The sequence below is a fragment of the Hyla sarda genome, chromosome 5, assembly GCF_029499605.1.
Source record: "Hyla sarda isolate aHylSar1 chromosome 5, aHylSar1.hap1, whole genome shotgun sequence".
In the NCBI taxonomy this organism is placed as follows: domain Eukaryota; kingdom Metazoa; phylum Chordata; class Amphibia; order Anura; family Hylidae; genus Hyla; species Hyla sarda.
This window is the reverse complement of record NC_079193.1, coordinates 150,412,700-150,426,315: the sequence shown is the minus strand read 5'-3', so window position 1 is coordinate 150,426,315 and position 13,616 is coordinate 150,412,700. Positions and strand designations below refer to the sequence as shown.

Sequence of the window (13,616 nt, the reverse complement as noted above, 5' to 3'; positions counted from 1 at the left end):
CAATCTTGCGATTGCAGACACTGTTCAATGTTGAGCTTTGGCTCAGCATCGAGCAGTGTTATCGGTGCTCTGCTGCTCCAGCCTGTGGAGGCTGGAGGCAGCAGAGGATCACCGATCGGATGGCGAGGAGGCAGGTAAGGGCCCTCCCCCAATCCTCTCAGCTGATCGAGACATTGCGATTTCATTATTTTACTTTTATTTCAGATGCCATGATCAACTTTGATCGTGGCATCTAAAAGTTTAATGCCGGGCATCAGCCTGATCGGCGATGCCCGGCATTAATCCTGGGTCCTGGCTGCTGATAGCAGTCGGGACCCACTGGGCTTGAAGCGTGCTCAGCTCGTGACTAAAAGCACCTGACTTTAATTATACCTTCAAATTATCTGCTAATCGTACAGTTTCCCATGATTTTTCCACTACTATTTTGATGCATTAGTTTGATTTGATTCTCTTTAAATACACTTAGGACTTCTGATTTAGTTAATGGTTAAATTTAGGGAGAAATATAAAAAATTCTGAAGGATTCACATGCTTTCAAGCACCCCTCTAATTACTATATTAGGAAATCACTAAAATTTACGGAAGTACCACAAAAAAGATGGTCTACTGGTTGTTTAAAAAATAGAGCCCGTTAAAGCGCAACTGTCATGATTTGCAGGCATTCATGACCCCTTTTGATCAAAGCCACTGATGGTCGGATAGGCATGTCGCGAGGTACGCGATGCCCCGCTGCCGCCATGCCCACCCCCTGTATGTCAGCACTGGGACCGCTGTGTGATTGACACACAGGTCCCAGCGCATTCGCCCTTCAGCTAATCTAACGTGCGCTCCGCTGAGTGTCGTCCAGCAACCGCTCGCTCCCATCGCCGTCTTCCTCCGCAGTGCTAGCTGGATGACATGCAGTGGTGCACATGTTAGATTAGCTGAAGAGGCATGCGCTGGGACCAGTGTGTCAATCACACACACACTCATTTGCCTCTTAGCCCTTGATAAAGCCACAGCCTGTGGCGAAACGTCGGGCGGGCGGGCAATGTGTTAGATTTTTAATTGTCTCACACTATAGACTGTGGACTGCAGCCACAGTCTAATTTTTCAATTCACTTCTATAGCGTGCAGTGTCATGCCAATCAATGCACCATGGATCAATATGTGTGAGGTTATTTTAATCTCGGCTCATTAAACGTTAAGTTTTATATTGGGTGGGAAATTTAGGGTCTTAGTGACCGCTTAGCGGTCAAATGTTAATAATCAATCACACAGTGGTCCCAGCGCTGACATACAGGGGGTGGGCGTGGTGGCGGCGGGGCATCCCCTACCTCGCGCCACGCCTATACGACCGTCAGTGGCTTTGATCAAAAGCATTTTTTAGTGCCAAAGCCTGCAAATATTAGGTAAAAACATTGCTATACACACCACCTGCACACAGTACAAAGGCTGTGTGCAGGTTATTGCACCCAGATTTCATGACAGTTGCGCTTAACACCAGTATAAAAACTGAATAATGAAGGTTATATTAAATCATTCACATATTTCCCCATAGAAAGTTTTGCTTCTAGGACAATTACAAATTCAGAAATCCAAATATTTGCCAAGGTAAATATTTGTAAAGGTAAAACTGCTACAAACAGAGGCACACTACAAAATAATTGTAATCATTAAAATCTTTCACGCATTTAAGCATTTTAATTAAGTATTTTCACCACAAATGATATTTAAACATTAAACAAGGGGTTCTGGATTTGGTTACTAGAATATAAATACATACTACATTTTAAGGAGAAAGGGAAGCTTTAATCACATCATTTATGTTTCTACTTAAATACTACAATCATTGTACAAAGCTTGGTGTGACTGTGGTCCAACATTTGTCATGCACCAAGATGCAGATGTTCAAAATCATTTACATTCTTGCTTACCAAACAGCAGACATCTGTGCAAAAGAGTAGGAAAATACAGGTTTTAAAAATTCAGGAGAAAGAGGCTACTCCGCTGAGCTATAATAAGTGACTTTCCACTTTAAAAGATCCCACATGTCAGCTGTAATTCGGTGCTAATTTCCTACTAAATGAATGTACAGGAACGGAACCACTCTTTCGGATTATTTATTCTTCATCTAGTGATAAAAGGTTGAGAAATATGTTTGCAAATGGAACACTTAAAACACATTGTGCCATCAGCAAGTATAATGTATGCACAGGCCAATAAAGGGCAGATGTTTTTCTTTAAGTGTTCTCTACACTGAAAACACATGGACTAAAGAAAGTACTCAAAGGCATAAGCTGGAATGTTATAAAAGCACGTTTACTGAGCGGTGTGGTTTATCAAGCCAAATAAAAGGTCCAAACAGCAAATGATGCTCCTCCAGGATTCAAAGTTTGATACCTCCTCTTTTGCAAACGGATGTACAACAGACATGTTGGCGAGATGATGTTCAAGAGTCGCATGGCTTCTTTGTTTTGGGTGGGATGTAAAGCTCATCAATTATGAGTTTGGTTACTAGTTGCTTAACCCCTTAAAGTGTCCCTGTCATTTATTTTCATAGTATGTTGAATTTTTATTTAAGTCCATACATATTTTGTCTTCAAAATATAAAGTTTTTGTTATGTAATCACTCAACTTTTGACGTGTCACAGTGTCAAAAGAGGTCAGTCCTGAGAGAGAAATGCATGTTTAACCCCTTAACGCCTCAGGACAATTAAATGTTTGAGTTTTTATTTTTTCCTCCTCTGCTTCTAATAGACATAACTCTTATATTTACATCTACAGAGCCATTTGAGGGTTTGTTTGTTGCAGGACAAATTGTAACAACACCTGTAATTTTTCACGTAAAATATATAGAAAAACAGCAAACTAAATATCAGAAGCAGTTTCCAACATTCTAGATATGATTCAACTGGAGTACACAGCAAGACCAGAAATAAGGCAACATTAGATGCAAGCATAGAATCCCACAACAAGGAATCAATCAGCCTGGAACACATAACCAACAGAACAAGGAGCAGTAAGCAGACTCGGCAAACAGGAAAGCAAATGTACAAGTGGAATTGAAGAAGAAAAAGTGAAATTGCTGAGAAGAAGAATGAATGCAGAGCACAAACTTACAAATACAAACCATGCCACCAGCAACATCTGCAAATGCTCAAGAGCTGCCTGGGCTTGGAGACTTCTGACTATTTGTTGCCACAATGCATTAAGATCATAACTATTAGGTCTTTAAACAGTGTACTTGCTTTAAATGCTGAAACCATTCATAAATACATTTCTGGTGGATAAGTGCAAGAAGTATTACTCAAGACTACAACATTATAAGATCTTGGAGTCTTACCTGATATGGTACAATGCTTCCATGTGCTGTCCCCCAACGTTTTGCTTCAATCCCTCCATTAAGAAAATTTGCAGCTATGTGAGTCAAGCAAGCAACCTGCAACACAATAAAGAAGAGAAGCTTTTCAGAGCTTAGAATAAACTGTGATTTTTTTTTTAATGAACACTAATATATATCTTATCGGGCACAGCTATGCTATTCAGGCATCTTCAGATTCAGGGACTTAAAGGGGTATTCCAGGATTTGTTTTATTTGACTATGCTACAGGGGCTGCAAAGTTAGTGTAGTTCATAATATAGTGTCTGTACCTGTGTGTGATGGTTTTCTCACAATTCTTATGAGATTTCCCCCAAATATTTCTTTTTAACAGCATACAAAATAATTGTCTCAGATTTTTCCCAGCTTGCAAAGCGGCCAAGACTTGACATCACTAGTCAGCAGTCTGCTTCAATGGGTGGAGGGATCGCTTGGTGGGAGGGAGATCAATGCAACAGCTTAGGCACCTTGATTAAAAACCACAGGTCTTTTGAATGGATGCAGCTCATTTATGTTTCAATGGGTGGGGTGGCTGATGTGTAGGAGGGAGGAAAATGGAATTCTGGGATTTGTAGGCAAAAGAAAAAAACTCAAACAGGAAATACCAGTTCACAAAAAGCTGTCCACAGTGTTATGGTAATCTCACAACATCCTTCCTAAGCATGTCCATTACTGTCTGCCAGGTACGCAACAAAATTCCTTTATGGTGGATTCCTTTATGGTGTTGCTCAATGGCTACAAAAGACCCACCTGGTCATGGGACCTTGTACTAAGTGGCTAAATTATATCATATAAATATATATATATATATATATATATATATATATATATATTTATATTGATATCTATGCATGCAAAAAGGAGATTTTTTAACACTTACTGTAAAATCTCGAAGGATCCATTGGGGGACACAGACCGTGGGTGTATGCTGCTGTCTCTAGGAGGTATGACACTATGGCAACAAAGAAGTTGGCTCCACCCAGCAGGATATACCTGCCACCAGGCCCTGAGCTAATCAGTTTTAGGAGAGGACTGACAGGTCAAGGAAAAAACACAAACTGTCCGAGAACCAGAAGAGAAGATATTACTGAACACATCCTCAGACAGAGAACCAAAGAGAAAGCCAAAAAGGCGGGAGCTGTGTCCCCCAATGGATCCTTCGAGAAAGAGATTTTACGGTAAGTGTTAAAAAAATCTCCTTTTCTCTATCGGCTCCATTGGGGGACACAGACCGTGGGACGTACCAAAGCCGTCCCTTGGGTGGGCAGATAGTCAGGCAGACGGCTGTTCCACTGCCGTCTGCAGCAGTTTACGGCCCAGACTAGCATCAGCCGATGCGAAGGTATGAACCCGGTAGAACCTCGAGAAAGTGTGCAAAGACGACCAAGTAGACGCCTTGCAAATCTGCAAGGCCGAGGCTTTGTTCTGGAGAGCCCAGGATGCCCCAACAGAAACGGGTAGAATGAGCCACAACCCTGAAGGGAGGAATCTTCCCCCTACAGCGATAGGCTTCCGAAATGGCAGACCGGATCCACCGAGAAGTGGTAGCCTTGGAAGCAGGTTGTCCTTTACGATGACCTTCCATAAGGATGAAAAAGGAATCGCACTGACGAAATGAAGAAGAAATAGAGAGGTAACACCTAACAGCCCAAACCACATCCAGTTTGTGGAGTAAATGCTCCCTAGAATGAGAAGGAGTGGGACAAAAGGACAGAAGAACAATGTCCTCATTGAGATGAAAGGCCGAAACAACCTTAGGCAAAAAGGAAGGATCTGGCCGGAAGACAACCTTGTCCTGGTGAAGCACCAGAAATTGAGAACAGCAGGAGAGAGCTGCCAATTCAGACACTCTCCGAATGGAGAAGATAACAACAAGAAAACGCTACTTTCCAAGAAAGGAGGCGCGGGGACACCTCCCCAAGGGGTTCAAAAGGTTCACCTTGGAGTACCCCGAGAACCAGATTCAAGTCCCAAGGGGGAGAAGGTGACCGATAAGGAGGGGCAGCATGCGCCACTCCTTGAAGGAAGGTCAGGACATGAGAATTAGAAGCCAGAGGACGCTGGAAAAGAATAGAAAGGGCCGAAACCTGACCCTTAAGGGAACTGAGAGACAACCCCAGTTCCAATCCCGACTGCAAGAAAGAGAGAAGACGGGAAACTTAAAAGGTAACAGGACACAAGACCTGAGCTTCACACCAACTAAAATAAGACCGCCAGGTACGGTGGTAAATTTTTGCCAAGGGAATGTCAATGACTTGGGAAAAGAAACCGCGGCTCTCAAAACCGCGGTCTCGACCGCAACGCCATCAAAGCAGAGACGGTAATAGGGGTGGCACAGGAGACCTGAGATAGGAGGTCTGGATGATAGGGAAGGCGCAACGTTAAGTCGTTCAGGAGCCTGACCATGACGACGTACCACGCCCGCCGGGCCCAGGCTGGGCCACTAGAATGGCGGAAACGTCCCACTGAGAGTTTCCTCAGGACCCTAAAAAGAGAAGAAGGGGAGGAAACAGATAAGGTAGGGCAAAGCCCGACCACCAATTAGACAAGGTAGGGCAAGGCTCGACCAAGAGAGAGGAACACTTCGGTTGTGGCGGGACAAACAGAGGTCCACGCCTGGAGCACACCAGGGGTTGAAGAGCACAGCAAACACCCCTGGATGTAGGGACCAGTTGCCTTGGACGACTCCGTCCAAGAGACGACACCGTCCGAGAAGATCACATCCCAGGGACGGCCAGACTGAAGATAACTGAGATGGCTGGAAACCTGAGTTACGCCCAGGAGGGAAATTCCCAAGAAGCAAGCAAAGAAAGAATTGCCCTAGGCCCCAAAATGTTGAAGTGGAAAAAGCTTCTCGGGGGGCCAAGACCCCAGACCGGGCGGTCCCTGAAAACACCTCCCCAGCCTGACATACTGGCAGGGATGGACAGGAAGGAACACCCCCCCCCCCCCCCAAAAATGAGGGGGAAAACAAAGATACCATAGAAGGGACCGACAAGACTGAGGAGAGAAAACGATCTTGCGGCCGAGAGACAATGGAGACCTGTCACAACGGAAGAAAATCACCAGTTGAAGAGGTCGGTGATGAAACTGGGCAAATGGCACGGCCTCCACGGCCGCCGCCAATCGACCCAGGACATCCATGCAAAAGCGAATGGAAACTGGAGCAGGGAGCCGAAGTCACCAGACTCTTGAAAAGAGTCAGCGGAGTAAAAAGCGGGCAGAGGCCGCATCGAACTGAAGCCCCAGGAGAGCGGTTGGGCTTGTCCCAAATGACCATCCAACCAAAGTGAGACAAGGTCTGGCTGGGTCCTGGCTGGAGCTCAGATCAGGAGGTAGTCCAAATAAGAAATCACGGAAACAACTGTTGTCTGTAAAAAGGCTATCACAGGCGCCAGGACTTGGGTAAAGGTCCGCGGAGAAGTAGAAAATGACCATTCGGAACTGCAGAGCGGAGGTACCGCTGATGACCGGGAAACAATGAGAAGTGGAAGCAGGCATCCTTGATGTCCACCGAGGAACGAAAACTCCCCTTGAACCATGGACGCCAGCACCGAACGGAGAGACTCCATTCGGGATGGGAACGCAAGATGCTGGCTGAGATACTCGAGAACCAAGACTGGGCAAACAGAAACGCCTTTCTTGGAGACCACAGAGAGGTTGGAATAAACCTCGAAAATGTTCCCCTGAAGCTGCATGTCCATGCATCCTGGAGGGTAAGAGGCGACCAACCACCCAAGAGAGGTCGGCGGGTGGGGGCGACCCTTCAAGCTGAGGAAGGCCTATGGGTGCCTGATGGGGCCGCCAAACGGCTGGAACGGATAGCCGACCTCCGGGAGGAATGGGATCGGAAAGAGGAGCCCTCTTCCCATGAAGGCGCCTGGCTGGACCCTTTGTTGGTACCCTTTGTTGGTACCAAAGGTCCGCAGAACCGGAAGGAGAACTTACGACGGAAAGCGGTTCTGTGAGTCTTACCAGAGGTAATAAAGAACTCTTTTTCTGCCCGTCGCCTCACTTCCTGAAGATGGCGTCCGTATTCCAGGCTTAAAGCCACATGAATGGACGGTGGCTACCAGGTAGCTTGTGGTAAAGGCAGCACAGTGGCTGCACATGGAAGCAGAACACAGAAAAATCTCTGGCTGCGGAGCATCGGAGAGCTAGATTAAATAAATCCTCCAGAGGGATCTTGAAGACTACCCTGGCGGAGTTGGAAGACCATACTAAAAAGGGCCTTTGACACCCAGGCAGAAGCAAAAGCAGGAAGAACCTGCCGCCTCAAGGGCAGAGATTGCCAAAATATCCACCTTCATGTTCGCTGGATTCTTGAAGGCAACCGCATCAGCCAACGGACGGGTAGGCGCCTTAGAGAGGCGGGAGACCGGCGCATCCACAGTTGGAGAGGAGGTCCACCGAGCAATGAGGTCCTTAGCGAAGGAATACTGCGCTTGAACCTTCTTCGTTTCCTGAAACTTCTTGTCAGGGTGACTTCAGGCGGATACCCGCAGGGCGTAAAATTCAGCATGAGAGCTGAAAGTCTTGAGTGCCGGTTGGGCACAAAGAAAGGAGACTTCTGGAGCCACGTCCGAAGTTCCTGGGTCCTTTAGATGGAAGGTGTCTCTTATGGCCGCAACCACTGAGTACACCACATCAGGCACATCCGTGCGGTCCTCTGAGTCGAAGGCCGAATCAGAAACTTCTTCCATAAGTTCTCCAGGTGATTGGGAACGTGTGAGGCGGCCCTGGAAGAGAGAGAGACGGATCTGGTACGCGGGTCTGGAGAGCCGGAGCGGCGACCCTGGGAGCATTCTCTAGAGGAGCGACACTTGCTACAGGTCAGAGTAATGGGGCGATGCCTGCGAGGGGAGCGCCCGTGCCTGCCAGAAGACTCGGGGGATGAGTCAGATGACACACCCCTATGATGCTGCGAGAGCGTCAGAATAGGGGGAGAGCGGGACCCTCCGGAGGGCCGGTGTAGGGAGGGCCTCTCCAAGGCAGTCACCACATAACGGGAGACCTGAGCCAAGTCGGATATAGACTGGGAGAGGGAGGGAACCCAGGCTGGAGGGGCGGCCGAACCCACCGAGTCTGGAAGAACAACCGGGGTAGAGTAGCAGAAGAGTCTCGGGGAGCAGTGGAGCAGGCAGAACAAGTGGTTCAGACAGTTTAGAGTTACAGTATTAACAGATTAAAGGAGTGGCTAACATTCCAGTTAACTATTTAGAGGGAGGCCGTTCGGGGCCTCTCTCGCCCAAGACTGTGTTCCATTTCACTGTGTTGCTGATATAGTCTGCTTATCTCACTGTTTTACATGCCTTGAGATCCCCATAGACCACAATGGACCTATTTTAAAAATTAAACCACAACACTGTAACACTCTGTCCCACCCCGGGACACGAACCCGTGGTGGTCTCCAGGCTGTCAGAGAGGAGAAATGCCGGCCAATAGCAAGGGAGGGGCGCGTTAGGAGCAGGAGGCACCGCTGATTGGCCCCTGCCACCATAATGGCGCGCACATCGCTGATTGGTGGACAGTTCGCGCCCAGAGAAGCTTCGGCGGCCCTGGGTGGCCGAAGTATTAACAAGAAGTCCTAATGGCCTCCGCTCCTTGCCCCGAGCGCACATACGAATACATGTGCGCTCGCGGGAATTGAGCGGACTAGACGCCGCTGGCAGCAGACGCTGCTGAAAGTGAAAGTAAGCCGGCGCTCAGAGCTCCCGCATAGAAGAACGCCACGGCTGTCAGACACTTCAATGTGAAAAACACACACACAGGGCCTGGGAGGCGGGTATATCCTGCTGGGAGGAGCCAACTTCTTTGTTGCCATAGTGTCATACCTCCTAGAGACAGCAGCATACACCCACGGTCTGTGTCCCCCAATGGAGCCGATAGAGAAAATGACTGCTCTTTCACAGCCAACTATCAGACCTAATGCATAAAGCTATTGTTAAGTACAACTATTTAAACTTTTAAAAACCATGTAAACTATATACTTTATTGTTATTTTAGAGCACCAATATATCCAGGCCACCATACATATGAAAAAGTGGTTTTAATATATAAAATGTGTATGCAAACATGTACAATAAACATGAACTGTCTTTTCTCAAAAGGTGGGTTTTCAAGATTCCCCACGTGGAAATTCAGGAATACTGCTGCATCGCAGCTAAAGTAAATGAATGGGGTTGTGTAGCGACCCATAATCTTTGGCTGTACGACATGTGTCATGGCTAAAGTCATGATGTAGTCCTAGCCTAAAAGGTGTGCAAGTCTAAAGTGTTGGGGCATTAAAGGGGTACTCCACTGCTCAGTGTTTGGAACAAAGTGTTCCAAACGCTGGAGCGGCGCTGGGAGCTTGTGACGTCATAGCCCTGCCCCCTCACTGCAAGTCTTTGGGAGGGGGCATGACGGCTGTCATGCCCCCTTCCATAGACTTGCATTGAGGGGGCAGGGTGTGACAGCATGAGGGGGTGGGGCTATGACATCACGAGCTCCTGGTGCTGGCTCCAGCAGCGGAAAACCCCCTTAAGGTCCAATGTATGGGGGATGCACAGGAGAAATTTAGGGGCAGGTATGTGAGAAACAATTAAGAGGATAGAACAAAATGGAGATCCTCTGAAGACTAAAAAATTTGTGAAATGATCACAAAATTAGGTCACATTAGGTCATTGTTAATAATTTAAACTGAATGCAATGACCTGTCCAGATTCCCAGGTCATTGTCCCCAGAATAGTCATCAACTGGCAATGGGGGCAATGTGGCAAGGAGCTTGTAGCACAGTAAGTAAAGTAGCAGGGGCTGTCAGTGGAATAGTGGTCAAGAAAAAGAAAGCCAAACTATGACATGGAACTTCACTCAGGAGAAATGTCATGAAGCAGTACAAATAGTAGAACACAGCAAACATTGAACGCACAATCCAAAAACAAGAATAACATCAAGGAAGGGTCAGGAGTCAATAATGCAGGAGTAAAATCCAGGCACTGATGATTGACCTTAAAAGGGTTTTCTGGGATTGGTAAAAGGGAATTGGGAGGGAAAAATTAATGAGGGACGAATAAGGTTTTCATTTGTGACCTCTCCCCCCCTTTCCCTGCGTCTACCAAATTTTTATCATAGCTTGGAAAGTCCCTTTAAATAGGCTGTCAACACCTATGATGTCAGTGATGCAGGGGATGAGAGATGCGGCTGTCTGGCAACTGAAGAAAGTCTGTGGCAGAACCTGCTTGGAGGTGTGCATAGCCAGAATTAAGTGAGGTGAGGAACAACAATTAAAAACAGTCTTTAAAGAAGCAAGAAAGTAAAAGACAAAAACAAACATTTCCATGATGATGAGAGATGACGTTGTGACTTTAAAGGGGTACTCCACTGGAAAACATTCTTTTTATGGGGTGCGGCCCATAGACTGGTTTGAGTGGCATTGGGGCCGCTCTGCCGGTGGGTCGTTCCCCCCCTGTGGGCATTGGTGTCGCGGCGGTGATGGTCGCCGCCCGGTGCTGCGCCATTTTATGCTAAGGACGTTAGGGACCCACTCTGGATAGGTGGCCTTGACGTGGCGAGTGGGCTTGTACTTTTTGATCAAAAATGTATACTAACAACCTGTTAGTTTTTGATATTATGCTGAGAAGCAATCAGATCATTATACAAGATTGTAGATGTGCACCATGTCTGTTTCTTCTACCTGAATTCACACTGTGATTTCTATCCCCTCTTTTTATTTTTTTTAACATGTTGTCTGCACTCTTCCCCAACCCCTCAGCCTAACCCTATATAAGTAGTAATTAGCTACACATGGGTCATTTCTTTCCTAGCAGCCTCCCAGTCTGACTGGGAGAGCATGGTAAGTGAGCTATTACACCTTGTTCACACTGGTGTGGTGCCGTGCGGTGTCCGTTGCTGCCGTGGCGCCGTGTCTGCGGGGGGGTGCGGCCCATAGACTGGTTTGAGTGGCATTGGGGCTGCTCTGCCGGTGGGTCGTTCCCCCCCTGTGGGCATTGGTGTCGCGGCGGTGATGGTCGCCGCCCGGTGCTGCGCCATTTTATGCTAGGGACGTTAGGGACCCACTCTGGATAGGTGGCCTTGACGTGGCGAGTGGGCTTGTACTTTTTGATCAAAAATGTATACTAACAACCTGTTAGTTTTTGATATTATGCTGAGAAGCAATCAGATCATTATACAAGATTGTAGATGTGCACCATGTCTGTTTCTTCTACCTGAATTCTTTTTTTAAATCAACTGGTGCCAAAAAGTTAAACAGATTTGTAAATTACTTCTATTAAAAAGATCTTAATCCTTCCTTTACTTATCATAATTTGTATGCTCTACAGGAAGTTATTTTCTTTTTGAATTTCCTTTCTGCCTGTCCACAGTGCTCTCTGCTGACACCTCTGTCCATTTTAGGAACTGTCCAGAGTAGGAGCAAATCCCCATAGCAAACCTATCCTGCTCTGGACAGTTCCTAAAATGGACAGAGGCGTCAGCAGTGAGCACTGTGATCAGACAGAAAGGAAATTCAAAAAGAAAAGAGCTTCCTGTGGAGCATACAATAGCTGCTAAGTACAGGAAGGATTAAGATTTTTTAATAGAAGTAATTTACAAATCTGTTTAACTTTCTGGCACCAGTTAATTAAAAAAAATGTTTTCCAGGGGAGTACCCCTTTAACAATTTATACTGTATGAATTCTGTACTGCTATAAAAGGCCGAGCAGTCTGTTCTTATTTTGGCCCAAATTAGCTAATGTCTGATAGGGAAATTAAAAAGGAAATGTCAAGTGGCCAGACAGTAAAAACAGACATAGGTTTCTAAATAAATATCAGAAAGCACACCACAGATAAATTAATGCAATAAACTAACATATGCACCATAGTGAATCAGTCATACTGAATGAGTCAGTCATTTAATATGTTACGCATCAGAGCATTGAGTATACAGTTTGTAGCACATGCTGAAAATGTATAAAAACATCTACATCTAGTCTTTTTGCCCTTTTCACTGCATTTGTTATACAATGGATAGGTCATCCAGTGCTTTTGTGTAAAAAAATTCCCAATATTTTACAATCATGACAGTCTGTTATGCAATACTCTTTACACCCCAATCTGAATAGGTATACCAAGTACGTTGGGCAGTGGTTACGGCACTCTTTCCATTGGTTAAAAATGCATTCAATACTGCTGCTTTTGGTCCACATGTGTCTCAGTCAGCGCCCTTGTAACCCTGCTTATTGGTGGTTCATCTTTTTTACTACTGAGATGTACTTATAGTATTGAATTGTGTCCACTACTAACAATCTGATGTTTCACTACAGCAACAGACAACAAAGGTGTTCTTTTGCTATTCAATATGATATATTCTGTAAGTGGAAGTGTACTTGGTATAAATAGTCCCATATAATCTTAAAGGTGAACTCCAGTGGAAATTTTTTTAAAATTATTATTATTATCTGGTGCCAGAAAGTTAAACAGATTTGTAAATGACTTCTGTTAAAAAAAATCTTAATCCTTCCAGTACTTATAAGCTGATGTATATTACAGAGGAAATTCCTTTCATTTTGGATTTCTTTCCTGTCTGTCCACAGTGCTCTCTGCTGACACCTCTGTCCATTTTAGGAACTGTCAAGAGCAGCATATGTTTGCTATGGGGCTTTTCTCCTGCTCTGGACAGTTCCTGACATGGACAGAGGTGTCAGCAGAGAGCACTGTGGAAAGACAGAAAATAAATCCAAAAAGAAAAGAATTTCCTCTGTAGTTTAGAGCAGCCGATAAGTACTGGAAGGATTAAGATTTTTTAATAGAAGTAATTTACAAATCTGCTTAACTTTCTGTCACCAGTTGACTTAAAATAAAAAAAAAAGTTTTCCACCGAGTACCCCTTTAACCACATAGGGACCAAGGGTGTACACGTACACCTTCTGTCCCTGGTAATTAAAGGGGATAAGATGCCTGATCGCGGGAGTCCCACAGCTGGGGACGCCCATGATCATGCACGCAGCACCCCGTTTGTAATCAGCCCCCGGAGCGTGTTCGCTCCGGGTCTGATTACGGGCGACTACAGGGCCGGCGGGGTGTGACATCACGCTCCACCCCTCAATGCAAGCCGACGGGATGGGGCAGTGGGCTGCGGGTGACGATGTCGTGCGGCTAGCTAACTGGATCCTAAGGAAGCCGGTGAGTTGCAACATCTGGAGGGCTACAGTCTGAGACCACTATACAGTGGTCTCTAAACTGTCACCCTCTAGATCTCACAAAACTACAACTCCTA

General features: G+C 46.0%; 1 protein-coding gene across 5 annotated transcripts in view; it reads right to left on the bottom strand.

Moving 5' to 3' along the window:
* Positions 1-13,616, bottom strand: part of SUGCT (succinyl-CoA:glutarate-CoA transferase) — a 1,132,767-nt gene that overhangs the window by 876,267 nt on the left and 242,884 nt on the right. For all 5 annotated transcript variants that reach the window (XR_008844018.1, XM_056520503.1, XM_056520499.1 and 2 more), the window contains one exon: positions 3,326-3,421. Coding sequence is in view for 4 of the 5 variants with exons in the window: in XM_056520503.1 (XP_056376478.1) it covers positions 3,326-3,421 (96 nt within the window). In the remaining variant the exon portion in view is untranslated. The remainder of the gene's footprint in view (positions 1-3,325; positions 3,422-13,616) is intronic.